A 19,153-nucleotide genomic window follows, 5' to 3' on the forward strand; every position below is an offset into this window, starting at 1 on the left:
ACTCAACTGTTGTCAGTTGTCACTCAACTAAAGATAACTGTCTAAGAAGACAGGAAGGCTAAAGAAGAATGTTTGATGGGTTATCAACACTGAAGATGGGGCTGTATGCTAGGGTGAGAGGAAAAAAATGAGTGAGGTGCTGGTTGAGAGATTTGAGCATGAGTCCAAGAAGACAGGAGTCAGTAGTAATGTTCACTTAAAGAGCATTCTTTGAGCTTCAGCTGATAGGAGGTAAAATCAATGAAGCTGGAGTCAGAGGAGCTGGGTTCAAACCCTATCACTATACCCATGGGACTTTGGGCAACTCATTTAACCCCTTAGTTCCTCATCTGTAAACTGAGGGGATTGTATTGTAAAGACTCTATGGTCCTTTCCAGCTCTAAATCTGATTCTGCGACAGAGTTAGCATTGAGGAACAGTACCCTTCCAGCACTGATGAATAAACCCCTCCATAAAAAACTGAAAATCATCAACCCGGTGAGGTCCAAGTCTAGAAGTGGACAATACTCCCTAAGATTTAAAATTGGTTACTTGTTAGAGTTGATCACAAGATCATAGTTTGGTACCTGGAAAGGACCTTAAAGGCTGTCTAGTTCAACACCTTCATTTTATAGGTGGGGAAACTGAGTCTCGTTGAGGGAAAATGACTTGTCCAAGGTCACAGAATTAGGATTAAAAATCAAGCCTTCTCATTCCAGTTCAGGACATTCAAGTTCTATTCATGTGGATAGGAACAGGCTTGACTGCTCTGTAGCACTGGTTTCAATTGGATGCACAGTAGCCTGAGAAATTAATTGCATAGTGTATTTTAAGGGTTTGTTTTCATTGATGATGAGTAATAATCAGATGGAATGTGACTGTGAAATCTCCTGCTAACTCAGAATTCAGAAAACTAGACTGTAATTAATCCTAATAGGTGATTGGTGACTGTGACAGATTCCTATTAAAAAAAATATTGTGGTTTCTTAAATCATTCTTTCTCCTGTTATTTTCCATGTGTTGTTTTTCCTCTGAATTATGTAATTTCAGGACAATCTCAGTCTCCTTAATGTTTTTCTGTGTAAAGAATTGATTCATTAGTGCTCTTTTGTTCAAAAACAATTTGCTAAACTTTTTAGTTTGAGCAAGAGTAAATACATTTGATTTGACTAAGGGGAAAAAATACCCCAAAAATCTTTTTTAAGCTGAAAGGTTTAATTTTTCTGTTAAAAATTTCTTACAACAAGGTTGCTACCTACCTAAAATTATGACTAGAGGAAGCTAGAGAAATTTTTTCATTCATTCAGCAAGAGTATGCTCATGTCTCTGGAACATCTTTGTTGTTGTTGAGTCATTTCAGTTGTGTCTGACCCTCTATGACCCCATTTAGGGCTTTCTTGGTAAAGATACTGGAGTGGATTGCCAATTCCTTATCCAGATCATTTTACAGATGAGAAAATTGAGGCAGAGTTAAGCGAATTGCCCAGGGTCACACAGCTAGAACATGTCCCAGACCAGATTCAGACTCAGTTTTCCTGACTCTGGGCCTGGTGCTCTATCCACTGTACTAGCTAACTGCCCCCTGTGCAAGGTAGTGTCCACATTAAAATCTTTTTAAAATACTTTTCTATGCTTTTTGACTTCATTCCTCTGGCTGACTAAAGAAGAAGTCACTCACAGATGGGGACTCATGAGCGATTGTTTTTAGTGAACATTTACAGACAGAATATTTTGAGCAGGAGGTAGGTATTCTGGGGGCTCTGTGTTGGAGAAGGATAATTATCAGAGTATAGTCATTAGACAGTAAGGTCCTTGAGGGTAGGAAGCAGGAAAAATATAATATGAGGCAGTAAATTATAGGACCCTTAAGAATAGTAATAGTGTAAATCAGAAGGGGAGTTTAGAGTTTAGTCTCTGCTTGCTTACTGTCTACTTATACCTATCTATACCCTGGCTGCTTGGCCTCTGGGGATGACTCCAATCTGAGGCAACTCAATGACTGCTTGGAAGTGCTATGTCTGAGATGACCCATTCCTATTGCTCACTCTCTACTACTGGCTCACCCTCTGGTCTGCTCCACCTCCAAAATGGCTTCCTGGTCCCATGGGGATGGTTATATCCTAAGGCTGACTTAGTCATTGATGCGGTAGGGATTAGAGGATGGAATGAGTGAGAATAAGGAGTCAAGGAATTCACCAAGCTTGTAAACCTGGGAGACTAGAAGGATAATGATGCCTTTGAGAGAAATAGAAAAACTCATAAGAGGTGCAGATTATAGGGGGAAAACAATAAGCTATACTTTGGATATGTTGAGTCTGAGATATGTACAGGTCATCCAATTCAAAATTAAGGCTTGGAATTTGAGAGAGTAGTTGCACTGGGTCTATAGTTATGGAGACATACTGACGGAGTTAATCACTGAGAGTCACCAAAGGAAGAAATATGGAAGAGAAGAAAAGATTCTTTAGAGCTATCCCCATTCAGGCATTGGAGGAAGGAAGAGGAGCCACTGATGAAAACAAGCAACTGTGATCAACAGGAGCAAAGGATTAAAAAAAATTCAGGAGAGTTACGTCCCAGAAGCAAAGGGGAAGTACTGAACTTTAAGATCTTTACTACTGGGGGCTATATTTCACTATGTGTGTTTTGAATGGGCAAAGAGCAGTCTTGGTTGTAGGCTGTGGTCAGATGAGATCATACAAGAATTTAAAGCTATATTGCTCCTATTAATAAGAATGGAAAGTATCAAGGATTATGGATATGAGTTTATGCTTTTCTATTACAGATAGAGTTATGCTAGGAGATATCCTACTCTAATCTGGGAAAGTTGTTCTTAAAAGATATCTGCACTTTGAAATTTTTATCTTTTTAATCTCCCTCAGTCTACACAGCAGCCACGGAAAGATCCTGCAGAAATGAAGATGATTTAGAGCAATACCAACCACTAACTTATTGCATCCCCATTGGATAAAGCTCTACTAGACTTTGAGTGGAGTTGTTCCTTTTTTCTTTTGCAAATCCTTGTCCTGATGGAGTCACTGCAGAAAGATACAATTGTTCAGTAATAAAAGTGTGTGTGTGTATTTGTGGGTGGTTGTTTGGATGAAAGAGAAAGAAGAAAGAGGAAGAGAAGAAGAAGAAAGGAAAAAGAAAAAAAGGAAGAAGGAAAGAAGTAGAAGATGCAAAAAGAAGAAAAGGAGAAGTAGTAAATAACAGAAAATGAGAAATTTCTCTTTCTCAGTGTTTATGCTCAGAAGAAAATGTTATTCTAGCTATGCTGTCTTATATGGATGTATAGATAAAAATTCTAGCTATATCTTTGCACCTATACCTATCTTGACCTTCTGACCTTGACATCTTCTCACTACTTCACTCTTTCTTAACAAATAGATCTTAACATAAAGACAAATTTTTCCATCTAAACACAAACATAAAATCTTTGATGTGGAAGGGGTCTTTGAGGTCATCTAGTTCAAGCTTTTCACTTGGTAGGCATGAAAACAATGAACAAGAGTGGTTAAATGTCTTGCCCAAGGCTGTCCCAAGGCCAGTGATGCTCAGAACTGGAACCAGAGTCCAGCTTTCCTGATTGTCCATTGAGGATCCATTCTACTACACCTTTACTCCCATTGTGTCAGAATCAAAGCCAAAGTGCAATTTCACTGTCCACAAAGGACATCATCATGCCCCAGGACCCAGAAGAACTCCAAGAGATTGGGCACCTGAACAAGGGAGCAGGAGAGAGCATGGTAAGGCAGTAAGAGGCATCCGATTAATGCTGCTGCAGAATGATGAGCAAGAGTGTCCTGGGCATAGTCATGCCTCCCATAATCATATGAAATAATGCAGAAATTGGGAAATAAGAAGAAAAAGGAACCTTCCCATGAAGTTCTTCCTACCATTAGCCTCTCATGTGGTACCATGTTGCAACAGGTTCCAAGCACAAGATTGTAGAGTGATTGATTATTTGGTTCTGAATGTTGAATTTGAGGTCTGTTTTGTGACAAATCAGATATGTTTTGCTGTGGTACAGTAGACTTCCTGCTGGAGTCTGGTAGAATATGCTTATTTGATTGAAATAATGTGTTGGATGTATATGCTTCCCTGTAGATAACTAGTTGTCTGTATTTTACGTTTTGAAATTAGTATTTGTGCATGCATGTGCTTGTGTTTCTAAATTCACAGATCCAGAGTGGATTTTCTCTATTGTATTAAAATGAAATAGTGAGATGCAATCAATCAACACACATTTGTTAAGTGATAGGGATACAGATGCAAAAATGAGGCAATCCTTAACCTCTGGGAGTTTGTGTGTCTAGGAGAATTCCTTGAAAACTTAACCCATCATTAGTCTTTTTTGGGGGTCTTCTTTTAAATAAAATTTCTTGTTTTTCATACAGGTTGGTAAAAAAAAAATGATTCACTAGCATTTTAACATTCATACTTATGGAAATGAAACAATTCAGTTCAAACATTTGTTGAGTGCCAGTTGTAGAGGAGGATACTTGAAATCATTTATAATAACTTATTTAAATGTCCATTTTGATTTTTTTTAAAAAATCTAGACTTGTATTAGTATAGGGAATTCCCAGTACGTAAACTTCCTCCCTCAACACAGATTAAGGTCTTGCCTTTAATTTACAGTTTACCTTGTAGCTAGTTAACTAATTAGAGCACTGCCTGGGACACTAACTGTGACTTACCCATAGTCAGACAGTCCAGTTTGAACATAAGTCTTCTTAACTCCAAGATCAAAGTTTATCAAAGATTACTCTGCTTCTCAGTTTTGTCTTGGGTTTCCATTAACCTATGTTTGTCCATAGATTTCCTAAAGGATGTGAGTAGTCAACCTAAAAGAGATTACTAAGAATAGATACAATTATGATCTTAATCTGTGCCCTCATTGGGGCTCATTCAAATTACCCTGGCTATTGTATACAATTCTGCCCAACTCCTTGGCATATTGCTTTTCTGTTGTACATGCACTATAAACTTCCAGTGGTCATTTATCTCAGTCATTGTATCTGGTATAGTCCTGGCAACCCTTGCAAGAGAATGTTGCAAAAAATCTTTGCCCCATGTTGCCATGTGCTGCTGCTGCCACCATATGCTTTTGTCTGTTGCTGCCATAAATTTTCATAGGTTACTGACAGGTAGGAGAGCTATTGTTCTGGTGTCTGAAAGCCTCACACTGTGACATGTATATAAATACAAACCCACCCATTGGTCATTTCACTTACTTTGTTTTTATTGAGGAAGCTTTAACTCTCTCCTAACCTACTTTCTCCCATCCTAACCCACTTTAAAAAATTTTTTATCAAATATTCTCCAGTTAGTCTTAAGCTTCCAAATAATATATACTGGATTCTTAGCAACTGAATAGGTACTAGAAAAGTATTGGTTTCTATAAGGCAATAGAAGTCTTATTGACAATTCAATAGAATGAATTCAGTCAGTAATCCACTAATGACTGAATGTCACAATCAAGTCCCATGGTTTGAGTAAAGGACTGAGTTAGGAAAGAAGAATCCATTTTTTTTTTTTTACAGAGGCAGCTACTCCTCTGCTTTTATGAGCTTGTAAAAGTTTTAAATCTCCTTTTCTATTCTCCACCATTTTTATTATCAGCCCCCCTTTTTTTAAAAAACTGAAAGGAGATGGGATCATAGCTAGAAAAGCCAGAAGGATCCTAAAGGTCATCTTGTGAGCTCACCCTACTTATTTTATGGGTGTAGCAATTTCATTCCAGAGAGACAAGTGACCTATCCAAAGTCACACAGTTAGTAATTAACAGAACCAGAAAGTGAAACCAGATCCAGCATTGTTTTGACTACATACAGCATACTGTATACTTCTAGTTATAGAAATATCAAGGATTATTACTGGGATTACCCCCTCCTGCTAAAATCTTCTCCTCCCTCTACTTGGGGCCCCTCTCTGAAATTTTTGCCCTAGTTCTGGGAGTTTTAGTACTCTAAATACCTTAATTGCACTAAATTTCCCCATCTCCAGTTTTACCAACCCCTGAATTCCAGGACTCTTCTCCTTTTGGTGGCATCATTTATGTGAGTCTTTTCTTGGGGTCAACAGGTACCCCACCCTACGAGTTCTACTGATAGATTTCAGGGCTTCCCTATTCTTGGATGGGACAAATTATTTTCACTGACCTCTAACTGAGGTTATTTTAATTATTAATTATTAATTTAGAAAATGTTTAGAGAAGTGGTCCATAGGCTTCACCAGATTGCCAAGGGGAAGGGGAGTCCATGACGCAAAAAAAGTTAAGAAACCTTGATAGTAAGATACATGACTCCTGTTTCTGAGACCTGTCTTGGTGAGCTTCTGAAATTATGCTTTCTGCTGCATCTTACAGACATGGGATCCATCCGTAGTTTGCAGACAGGTGTTGGAGAGCTCCATGGGGAAACTCGATTCTGGCATGGAAAGGACTATTGTAATTTTGTCTTCAAAGACTGGGTTCAACTAGATAAACCTTTTGCAGGTGAGTGTTCCTACAGTCTGGTATAAGCTGGGATAGGAGTTAAGGTGTATATTTTGGCTTGAACCTATGACTGTCTTTATTCCTCTTTATAGGTGAAGTAAAGACAACATCTCCAAATATAACACTTGATGTGGTTATGTTGCTTTTAACATTCGGATTTTAGATGTTCAAAAGTCCAGCAGCCCTTTAGAGTTTGTGGAAGTAGACAAGCCTAACTTGAAAACTTTGAAAGAACTGGTTCATTAGCATGGGTATTCGCTCCATTGTTTCAGGTGGCAACACTATCCTTACATTACTTAGATAGACTTCATAAAGGATAAGCTTTCCTAGACTTACAAGACTGGTTGTGAGTCTATACACACCCAAGCTTTCACCAGGCCCATGCCAAAGCCAGTCTATCTTGGAGAGGCTCTGCTAATGCTTGATTTTAGGTGACATGGGTCCATGGGAAACAAAGAAATAACAAATTGTGCCTGACCTCAAGGAGCCGTTATAACTGAAATTTACCAGGTGGATAAACTGAGGCAATTCTCTGAGCGAACTATTATTTATTAATAAAGGCATGTGACCTGATAATTAAAGATGATTCAAATGGCCCTTTCTCTGTCCTGAAGACCCCGAATTGAGAAGGCAATACATTTTTATGTGTTTATGTAGAACAAGGAACAGAACAGAAATTATCTAATTGGTCAGCATCACAGAGATGAAACATTATTATTGGTTGCATCAAAGGAAGTGGGAATAACTCCCAGATGTTATGAGGGCCACCTCTCTATCTCTAAGGAATGCCTTTGTAAACTCGCAGGTCCTAGATGTATCCCGAGGTTGCTGATAAAGGCAGACTTATAGATTATTAGGGAATTACATAAGACCACCTTAAAGGCTAAAAATGGGGAAATGTCAGGTTGTCCTGGCTCTCAAGAACATGCTGAGATAATGTTTTGTGAGAGCATTGAGAACAGAGTTTTTCTTTATCTAGCAGCAATTGTGGGAAAACTTAACTTTGAATATCTAACTAGAGAGAGGGAGAGACTGAATTTTAGCACACCTAAGTGTCTTCTCTGAGAAGGATATGGTTACAGAATAAAATCAAATACAAAATACAACATCAAGAATTAATTGTCTAAGAACTTGTATATGGAATAGATTATATGTAAAATATATTCAATTTAGAATATACTATATATAAAATATATGTAGAATAAAATATATTTTATATAGAATATATTACATGTAATATATTCTATGTATAATATATGATATATAGTATATTGCACCAAGGAAAGTATATTCTATCAGAATATATTTTATATAAAATATATTCATTGGAATATGTTATATTTAAAACATATTCTGTCAGATTGTTATATATAACAAATTCATTGGAACATATATATATGTGTATATATATATATATATATATATATATATATATATATATATATATATATATATATATATATATATATATATAATGTACTCTGTCAGAATATAGCCTATAGAGAGCATAGTATATTGGGGGAAAATACGATCATAAATTAAGCATTACAAGGGACTTTAGAAACCATTCAGTTCAGTCTTTTCCTTTGACAGATTTAGGTGGTAAGCATCGGAGATAAAATCTAAGCGCTGGTTCTCTGAGTTCAGAGCAGGTGTTCTTTCCACTCTAATGCACTGACTCTCTAAAAGACACTTTAGGACAGTGGTAGAATATACCAGACACACACACACACACATACATACACACACATATATACATATATGACCTCATTTGATCCCAACAACCCTGGGAGATAGGTGTTATATCTTTTACAGTTGAAGAAACTGAGGCAGACAGAGATGAAGTGAGTTGTCCATGGGTCTTGAGCTGGATTTGAACTAAGATCTTCCTGACTGCAGGCCTGGTGCTCTAGCCACTGTGCCATCTAGCTGCTAATATAAATGTGTATAAAGTGGATACAAAGACAACTGAGGGGCAGAGGAAAGGTGAGGAGGCACAAATCCTGAAGAAATTGTCACGTTTAGCAACTCAAAATTATTCAGTTCAAAATTATTCAGTTATTCATATTTGATAACCTCCTGTGTGAGGCATTATGCTAAAGGGGACAGAAATAATTCTATATCACAGCCCCGCCTTATGTTTCACAGTTTGCAAAGTGTCTTTTTATGGTAACTGTGATTTAGGAGGTGCAAATATTATTGTTCGCATTTTACAGATAGGGAAAATGAGAATCATGGAGGCTAAGTGATTTGCTCATAACCATACGTGGTTATTTCATGAAGTGTAATTACATGAAGTGAGATTCTAACTCAAAAGGGAAATGCGCAAGAGGCAATTGTTAGATTTTCATGGTGAGCATTTATACCTTAAAAAAAGCCACAAACACCCCCAAATCAGGGCTTGGTTTATTGTTCTGTTGATTGTCTGGGCTTAAGAAAATGTTAATAGTGTAAGTGTGTCATGTATATTTTCTCTGAAGAACTGGTTGTTAAATATTTACTAGCACACCCTGCTCCACAGGTTCTTGTTCCTACTATGATGGAATCAAGTCTTCCCATGGTAGTTCTATGTGGACAGTAAGAAATTGTGTTGTCCAGTTATTTTGTAGTTGTGTTCAACTCTTTGTGACTTTATTTGTGGTTTTCTTGGCAAAGATACTGGAGTAGTTTGCCATTTCCTTCTCCAGGTCATTTTATAGATGGGGAAAGTGAGGCCAGCAGAGTGAGGTGACTTGCCCAGCATTACATAGTAAAGTGTCTGAGGCCAGATTTGTACTCGGGAAGTACTCTAGGCACTATGGTACCACTTAGCTGCCCATTAAAAACTTACATGGTTTATCGAGTTAAGAAGATGTTTCTACTAAATACCCTCATGATATGTCTTTATGTCAGAACATATCTTGGTACAATAGGAAGAGCCCTGGCAATGGAGCCAGAGAGCCTGGGTCCAAATCCCCTCTCTGGTGTTTACAACTTATGTTACCTAGGTAAGACACAATCTTTCTAGGTTTCAATTTCCTCATCTGTAAATCAGTAAAATGAGGGCATTGGAACAGATGGCTTCCAAGGTCCCTTATAGTTCTGCCTTTCTGATCTTAGAAGTCATATTTCCCAAAGATGGAATTCTTCAAGTGATCATCCCTTATTTAATTCAGACTTTAAAAGCTTCATTTTCCTTTTTAGAATGAGTCATCTTTGTTGCTCATCTCAGACTTATCTGTCTAATTGGAAAAATGGATGGCACTTTCCAAATGACCTGCTATTACTTCAACATGATAAAAGAAAAAAAAACATATCAACCACAGAGTCCTAAGATAATTAGTATGTGCTCAGTTTTGTATCATGGCTGGTGATTATCTGCTATTATCTAAGAGAGAAAAGTGGAAATATAAAATACTTAAAGGAGTAGCATTTACTTGATTTGGTGGAAGACAAGCGTTGTTACATCTGAGGATGTTCAGTTCAACAAATGTTAATTAAGGGCCTGCTGTATACAGCACAATAGGCAGTTAAGTGGTGCAATGGATAGAGCACCAGAGGCTGAAGTCAGGAAAATCTCAGTTCAGATATGGCCTCAGACTCTTGCTGGCTGTATGACCCTGGCAAGTCACTTAACCCCTATTTGCCACAGTTCCTTATCCCTAAAATAGGGACAAACTAGAGAAGGAAATGGCAAAGTATTGCAGTATATTTGTCTAGAAAACCTCCATGGACGTAAAGACATTTCAAGAGTAAATTTAGTGGGAATATCTTTTCAACTAGATGAGCCATGTGTATGTGTGTGTCAGACGCAACTCAGTGATTGAACAACAATAACGCAGGCAGCACACCGGTGTCTGGAAATACAAACACACACACACACACACACACACACACACACACACACACACAAACAGCCTCTGACTTCAGGGAGGAGAAGAACAGCTATGCAGAGAAGTGAATAGCAGAGTGACAAACTAACACACATTCACAAAGGTCAAAGTATCTACAGCTGAGGAGGGAGTTTCTCAGCTGTGCCTTGAAGGAGAATAGAGACCCTACTGGGCAAAGGTGAGGTGAGGAGGGAGGCCATTCTAAATGGAGGAGACTACCTGAGCAAAGCCCCAGAACTGGGAGAGGGAACAGGGAGACAATGTGCAGAAAGAAATGCAGTAGGTAAGAGCATAGGTCCGGGGCTTCTGATGCTGGCATGGCTTTCTCATTTTCCTGTCTGATGTGTCTGGGTAGATTTCATTGACAGGTATGCCATGCCACGCATGCCCTGGCATGACATTGCCTCTGTCGTCCACGGGAAGGCTGCGCGGGATGTTTCCCGTCATTTCATCCAACGATGGAACTTCACAAAGGTAAGTGCTCCGTGATCTGATGCAGGCTTCTCCAAAGTGGAAGCGAAGAAGGGCAGGGACAAAGGAACGGGGTATGGGAGATTAGGCATCTGGGATCAAGAACTTGAATGAGCATTAAAATGGTTCTTTACATGGCATCATATATAATATATAACTCTATGTGAAACCTATGTTTATTTATATATGTGGATACTTACATATAAATATAGTATGCTTAGGTGTAGCATTATTGATATATATAAATTGTGGTGAGTATCAAATGAGATGTTTCATATATGAATGTGTATATATAAATACAAGTATAGATGTAATGTAATTACATATAATGTAATATATTTGTATATGACTGTTCATATATGTACATATACACATGTGTATATACACATATACTTGCACACACTAGTGTTTGTTCATGTGTATATATGTACATATGAATACATACTATATATGTATGCATGTGTATATATGAGTGCACACACACACGCATAATATATAGTATGTGCACATGTGTATATACACATTTACATGTGTATATGTACATATATGTATAAATATGTACATGTGTATGTGTGTATATATATATGTATACATGAAAGCATCTCATTTGATCCTCACAACAACTCTCTAACTTAGGTGCTATTATTGGACCCATCTTGCAGATGAAGAAACTGAGTCTGAAGGCGTTTAAATGACTTAGGTTCACACAGCTAGTAAATCTCTGGGGTGGGATTTGAACAGGAGTCTTCCTGCAAGTCCAGCATCCTGTTCACTCTACCACCCAACTGCTACAAGGCCATGTACTTCATCATTTTCTAGATGAAGACACAGGCCCAGAGGGGAAAAGTTATACACAGTCATCACTGGAAGTGGGAGTTGACTCAGAGATACTTTTATTCCAAATCCATTTGTGTTTTCTGTTGTACCCCTGCAGTCTTTTCCTTTTGCCACCAGTGAGCTAAAAATATTAAATTAAGAGTTTCTCCATTAGAGCATAAGTTCCCTTATTCGATTATAAGCTACTATGAGGGACTGTCTTTTGCCACTTTTTGTATCCCAGGTGGTTAGCACAGTGCCCAGCACATTACTGACTGAACCTGGAATTGGGGGCAGTGGTATCTCCTGGCTGTGCTCCTCCAAGCTTCAGAGATTAGACAGAGAGAAATAGAGAGTGGGTCCTGTGTCCTTTCCTCTGCTCAGCATTCTCAGAGTACATGTGTTTGTGGTGGCAGCTATTTATAGAGTGACCTTTTTGCACATGTGCTGTATCCAGACTCCTGTTCATCTCTGTAAACATTCCCGTTTTACTGAAATATGTGACTGCAGCAGAAAGACATTGTGCTCATAGCCTCATGATGTCAGGCAGGCCCTGAAGCCAACTGTTCAGCCAAGGATGAAGGAAATCTTCGTTCAGAGTGAGTCACATTCTTAGCTCATCATAGAGCTTATAAATCTAATTGGAAATATGGATGGCCCTCCATTATTTCAATATGAATATGTATGTAAGGAAAGATAGTCACCAAGCAGCCTTTACCTGGTAGCAAATAGAGCGATGCTGTCTGAATTTCTGCTGGCCTAAAAGTTATTTATGCATTTTTAGAGTAGAATATTTAACTGGTCCATTTTCATGTAATCATTATTCATCATGAGTCTAGCTGAACTAGGACTTACATTCCACTCATAGACTTCAGGCATCTTTACCTTGCAGTGATAGCCTTTGTATTCTTCACACACGCTATTGGCTTTCTCTGCTGGGCTGGAGTCACATGGTCTGGCACCCTTTGGGGTTCTCCCCTACCCCACATGGCAAGACTGGGGGTCACTTGTCTTTTTCCTCCCTAAGGGGCAGTTGCTTCTGTCTTTGGAGGCAAGAAAAGTGGAGGAAAGGCACCTTTTCCAGAGATATTGCTATTCAGTCACTTTCAGTCACGTCCAACTCTCTGTGACCCCATTTGAGGTTTTCTTGGCAAAGATACTGGGAGTGGTTTGCCCTTTTCTTCTCCAGCTCATTTTACAGATGAGGAAACTGAGGCAAACAGGGTTAAGTGACTTGCCCAGGGTCATACAGTTACCAAGTGTCTGAGGCCAGATTTCAACTCAGGAAGATGTCTTCCTGACTTCAGGTGTGGCAGTTATCCACTGTATCACCAGCAGCCCTCCCCAAATTTACAGATAAGTAAGCTGAACCACATCTAGAGTAAACAGCAGAACTGGGATCGGTGGAGTATTGAATGGCTTTTATTTTCTTCCCAAGTTAAGTGTATTCTCATGACAATGCACATTCTTACAGTAATCCCCAACTTTATTCCAAAACCAAATATAAATGACTGGGCTCTACAGATACCAAGATCCACTTCCATTCATGGGGATAACATTGTGGGGAAAGGGTAAATACTTTAAAAAAATTGTTCGGAACCTAATTTTTATAAATCTCATCCCCATCCTCTGCCTAGGGGAGGAAAAAGCCTCTCCTTGTTTGCTTCAATAAAGAGAACAAATATTTAGTTGGGTGTTTATTATTTAAAGATTAGAGAAGTGATAGATTTGTAAATTGTACAACTCCATCTGAATTAAGCCCCCGAAGTTACAAATTAAAAATGTAGATGAGTTCCCAGGGAAAGAGGAGTCAAAGGTAGCATGCTCATAAGTTTAAACACATATTTTCAAGATGCCATTGCAATTTAAGGAATAGCAGCCCTCTTTGCAAGTGAACAGTAATTATTTTCCTTGTTAATTTGCAGAATTTCTCAGTTTGATTTATAGCATGGTGCTAATATCAGGCACTCTCTCCAGCACTGGAAAGCTGGGTGGTAAACACATTTTTTAAAGTAAAGAAAATTCTTGGAAATAATGAAAAACATTACAGACATAAATCTGGAGGAAGACATTTTAAAAAATGCACAACCCCTTTCTCTATTCCATCACAGTCAACTTCTAGTGGGTTTTTTTTTTTATGGAATAAAACAAGCATTTCTATAACATAGTATAATAAAAAATGATTGCACGGGAATATGCAAATTTACTAGGTACAATTTGTTATTCCCCTTAAATGTACAACAAAGTTATCATGCAAATGCCTTTTCCTCCTTTTTTCTTCCTTTCTTCTCCTCTCCCCCCCACCCCGCCCTACAGACGGCCAAAGTTAGACACAAATAGTGTATGTATGTGTATATACATGTATATAATTAGTCTATGCATACTTCTCTTTATCAGTTCTTTCTCTTTAGTTTTTATTTTATTTTTACAGATTATGAAGCCAAAATACCGATCCCTTTCTTATCCATTCCTGCTGCCCAAATCTCAAGCTACAGCCCATGAGTTGCGATATCAGGTGCCTGAGTCTGTCCATGCCACAGTGCAGGTAAGTAAAGAAGGTAACAATTTTTTTTCTTTTCTCTTTAAATATCTTATTGCTGCTTTGTTGAGGTTTTCCTTTGGTACTACATTTCCAACTTAATAAATCTTCTTTATGCTGGACGTGCACACACACACACACACATATATATATGAAACCTTCTTCACAGTAAACAAAGACTGTTAGTTTAGTCAGTGGAGGTCCTGGGTCTGCCATTGTTTGCAGTATTCTGTACCTATAGACATCCATGACCTCTCTCTCAAAAGTAGGCTTGTGGAAAAGTCATTGTCATCAGTAAAACATTAGTGGGTAAAGTCACTCTTGTTTGTTTCTATACCTAGTACTTCTATTTTAAAATTTCCTCAAAATAAATCATTTCCCATCTCATTTTAATGGTTATAATAGGTTAGCACTTCTTTAGTCGGTGATAATAAAGGCTTCTTATTTTAATGTCCTGTCATTTCCTCTTTTTAGAAATTTTATTAGATGTGATGAATTGATTAGAATTGCAGTCGGCACTCATCCAGAAAGTGAAATCATAAGACCTTCAATTTGGAAGGGACCTTAGAGATCATCTGGCTGAAACCCCTTGTTTTAGAGAAAAGGGAGCTGAGGCCTGGAGAGCTGCTGTGACCTGCTGTGGTCCACTCACTTGTAGCAGAGAGGGCACTGGGATGCTCATCTGCTTTTTTGCTACCCCACCATGCTGCTTCTTTAAGACTAGCTTGTAGAAAATCTTAAACTTTAATCAAAATGACAAATAAAGACTTCAAAGGAATAAGTGAGGGTGAGAACTAAGGCACCAGAGAGTGTTTTTGCCTTGTCATTCACAGAAGGATGGATAGAATAAGATCTCATTTGGGAGGCAGCCCCAAGGAGGAACAAACTTTAAATCAATCCAGCCTCAGACAAATACTATGTGCCACTGGGCAAATTACTTAATCTCTTTGTGTCTGTTTCATCTTCTATAAAATTAAGGGGTTGAGTCCTCCATGGTCCCTTCAACTTTAAATTTATAATTATATTATCCTTAGTAAATTTGGTTCATTTCTGTCATTATAAACTCTTTTTAGAGTTTTTTTTTAAGGAAGAAAGGGAGTTTTCTTAGGTCATCATTTTTTGTTTAATGTTATTTGGTTTTTTTTGTTATTTTTATTTATTTATTGTCATTTTCATCATCATTAAAAATATTGATCACTACTTACTGCAATGGGTACTGGATAAAGCAAGGCAAATAGATTCCTTATCATCTGAGGAGGTAGTCATCTTAGACAGCAACAATGTGAATGGGTGTATTGAAGATAAAGACAGTAAAAAAAATGCATATATCAAGCATCTGAAGTCAAGTATTTTATACTGCATGTCAGCAAAAAGGCATGTGTAGTTATCAGATCGGGGTTCATTGTAGATTTGACATGAGTAGTTAACTGTGACAAGGAAGGTACTTGTCTCCACGTGATAAAGTTCCAATTGATTTCAGCTTATAGTCTTTGACATAGATCAATTCATTTATTAAATTGATTTTGGTAGTTTCTGTTGTAGTCTTACTGTCCCACTTGTTGCCTAATGAAGAAAATGGTGCATCATCTGAGATACAATTGGGACCTGTTTTAGAGGAAACCAAAACAGAACTGTGGCCAGAAGAAATCTGCGTTCATTCTAATATTTGACTTGTTGGAGTATTTGAGAGCATCTCTTCTGTTAATTAAGTTATGATTGAAACCTATTGCTGATTGCCTTTTAAGGTTCATACCCCTTTGTGTAGTCCTGCTCAATGAAACAATCCTATGTGTTTCATATGGAAGGAAGAAGAATGGGGAGTATGCAGCTGGGAAATTTGAGCTCTGATTCCATCTGGACCATTGGCACTCCAAGTAGCCTGCAGGGTAGACAGGGCTTTAACATTATTATATTCTCTCTCCCTATGCCTTTAGGTATTGCCCAGAGTTATGGAATCAAATAAGCATTCTCAATACTAAAGGCATTTGGTACATTGGGTTAGTTTATATTCCTGCAACTTTTCACTATCTTGAGTCCCAAATAATTTTGCAAAGATTCATTCATTCACCCATCCAATTTATTTCAATTCAATTCACCAGTCACTTTTTTAAGCCCCTTGCTATAAGACAGACATTGTGGTAGGCTCTGTGAAGGCAAAGTTAAAAATTTAAAAAATAGTTCCTGTCCTCAAGGAATTTATATTCTACTGGGGGCTAGAACATCTTCATAGATAAGTGTGACATAACCTTGATTTGAGGAGAGAGAGCCCAAGCAACTGGGGGTGTTTTGAGAAGCTTCAGAAAGGAGACTGAATCTGAAGAGAACTTGTGGGTGTTAAGTACCTAATACAGGGTGTCCCTTAGCTTAGAATTGCCTTAAGATTTTTGGGACACTGTTTGTTGGAAGGACAAATACTGAAGCTTAAATACTTTGTGTGGCCACATAATGAGAAGGTGAGACTCCTTGGAAAAAACCCTGATATTGGGAAAGATTGAAGGCAAAAGGAAAAGGGAACATCAAAGGATGAGACGCATAGAGAGTGACATGGAAGTAATAAATATGAGTGTGAAAAGATTTCGGGAGGTAGTAGAGGATAGAAGGGCCTGGCATGCTATGATCTGTGGGGTCATGAAGAGTCAGATACAATTAAATGACTGAACAGCAACAAACATACATAACAACAAGCAAGCAAACAAACTTAACAAATGTACATAACCTAGTACATAACATGGTACTAGGTTACTGCGTAGGGAACATGAAAGCAGTTTCTCTCCTTTCCGCCAGAAGCTAAGAAACTAGCTGAGGAAGGAAACAGCAAAGGATCACAGATTTTGAGCTGTAAGGGACCCTAGAAGTCACCAAGTCCAACCAACTCATTTTACAGATGAGGCAACTGAAACCCAAGTTTACAAAGGGAGTTAAGTATCAGAGGTGGGATTTGAACCCATTTGATTCCCTTGATCTCAGAGCCAGTGCTCACTCTACCACATCACACTGCCTGGTTTATGACAATTTATTGACAATTTATTTTTCTAACTTTATAGTCAAGATGTGTCTGAATTATGGCTCCCTACCTAGGTTTGGGGTTCATTGCCTACATATAGCTTGACTATATGAAAGAAGTCTGAAAAAAACCAAGGCTCAGAACAGGTTCGACAGCTTAGCCTTTTGCAGGCTTCATTGTGGGTCCTCTAGGACAAGGAGGGTATTAATGAAGCACCCAAAAGTAGCACCACCTGGTTGTTCTTAGCGGCTGATTATTAATAGCAAATAGCTGACAATTATATATTATCTCAAGTGATCCTCCCAACAGCTTTATAAAAGAAAGGTTATTAATATCATTCCCATTCTACAGATGAGAAAACTAAGGTTCAGTGAGAATTTAAGAGATTCATCTAGGGAGACACAACTAGGAAACGTCAGAGGTGAGATTTGTCTCCTGATTGCCCAGAAGAGCAACCTTTTCTTCTATACCCCACTCTAATCCCATATTGAGAACCTAAAATGTTATCAGTATAGGATTGTCTGCAATAAATTTAGTCCTGAATTCTGTAAGAGTAATTGCAGGGGGCTATAGTCAGAGATAATGAAATTTGATCATCTCTGAGTCAGGTACAGAAGCCAAGAATTTTTTATGAAAAAATGCTGGAGGCAACACGGGAATCGTCAGTTACAAGTGAATTATAAATCATGTCACAATAAAAGGTACAGCCAAAAGTCTAATGGGATCTGCTTGTTTGAATTAGTTTCTTCCATGTGGATATGGTAAAAAAGAAGCCTCATTTTTCAAACCCAATGAGATAATGTATATAAGGTACTTCATAAACCTTAAAGTGCTGTATAAATGTGAGCTGTTATTATCATTGTGAAAGGGAAAAGTAGCTCTTGGGGAAATGTACTGGGAACAGTATGGAACAGTTGGGAGAGTGTGGCATTTAGAGCCACAGACCCTGGGTTCAAATACTCCCTTTTCCATATACTACATGGAGGACCTCCACCTTCTCATTCAGCCTTTAATTCCATTTTCCTTTGATTAACTCAGTCACCTGAAATTTATCACTACGTTCTAGGAGCTGTATTAGAAAGAGGATGATACCTGAAAGACTGATAGTTCTTGCATCCTCCTCTTCCTCCCAACTCCTTCCTACATACACACACACACACACACACACACACGTACACACACTCACTCACCCACAGACACACACTGACACTCACATGCACACACACTCATTTGCACACACACTCACATGCACATACACACTCATGTGCATGTGCACACACACACACACACACACACACATATACACGTTTTTTTCCCCAGTCCAAACATCTCGGACTCTTTCAACTAGAACTTTGGTTGAGATGGCATGATTCCCAATAGCTTCACCATCCTGATTGTGTTTCTCTGGATATGCCTCAGTTTACCAATGTCCTTCCAAAAATATGAAATCCCTGACTAAGCACAATATTCCAGATATGGTCTGAAAAGAGAACTGTCAGTGAGTACATTCATTATTTTTCTATTAATGTGCTTCCAGTATAGTTTTTTTTGACTGCCATATCATATTGTTGTTGCACATGAAACTTGTAGGTCACTGAAACCCTGACATTTTTTTCACATGCACCATTTATCCTGCATTTGTACAATTGACTTCTTAATCCAAAATCTAGGATTTCACTCTTATCTCTGTTAAATTTCACCTTAGATATTATCCTCCCCTATCAACATTGTATTGGATCCTAATATTGTCATTTGATAATGTATTTGCTAATTATTTATTTTGGTAATACATTTGGTAATGTATTTACTTTGAATCATCTGCCCATTTTGTAAGAACACCAGATACTCCCTCATCTTCTTGATGTCACTGATAATAGTATTAAACACCACAATGGGTCAGATCAGATCCTTGGGACATCAACCAGAGACTTCCCTACAAGCTCACATTGTGCTGTTAATTACTATTTACT

At 38.1% G+C, this 19,153-nt stretch overlaps 1 protein-coding gene across 3 annotated transcripts in view; it reads left to right on the top strand.

The window, feature by feature from the left end:
- The window catches only part of PLD1 (phospholipase D1), a 264,330-nt gene that overhangs the window by 183,209 nt on the left and 61,968 nt on the right, over positions 1–19,153 (top strand). For all 3 annotated transcript variants that reach the window (XM_072618471.1, XM_072618470.1, XM_072618472.1), the window contains 3 exons: positions 6,353–6,481; positions 10,709–10,827; positions 14,072–14,185. In XM_072618471.1, the coding sequence (XP_072474572.1) occupies positions 6,353–6,481; positions 10,709–10,827; positions 14,072–14,185 (362 nt within the window). The remainder of the gene's footprint in view (positions 1–6,352; positions 6,482–10,708; positions 10,828–14,071; positions 14,186–19,153) is intronic.

The sequence above is a fragment of the Notamacropus eugenii genome, chromosome 6, assembly GCF_028372415.1.
Source record: "Notamacropus eugenii isolate mMacEug1 chromosome 6, mMacEug1.pri_v2, whole genome shotgun sequence".
Lineage (NCBI taxonomy): Eukaryota > Metazoa > Chordata > Mammalia > Diprotodontia > Macropodidae > Notamacropus > Notamacropus eugenii.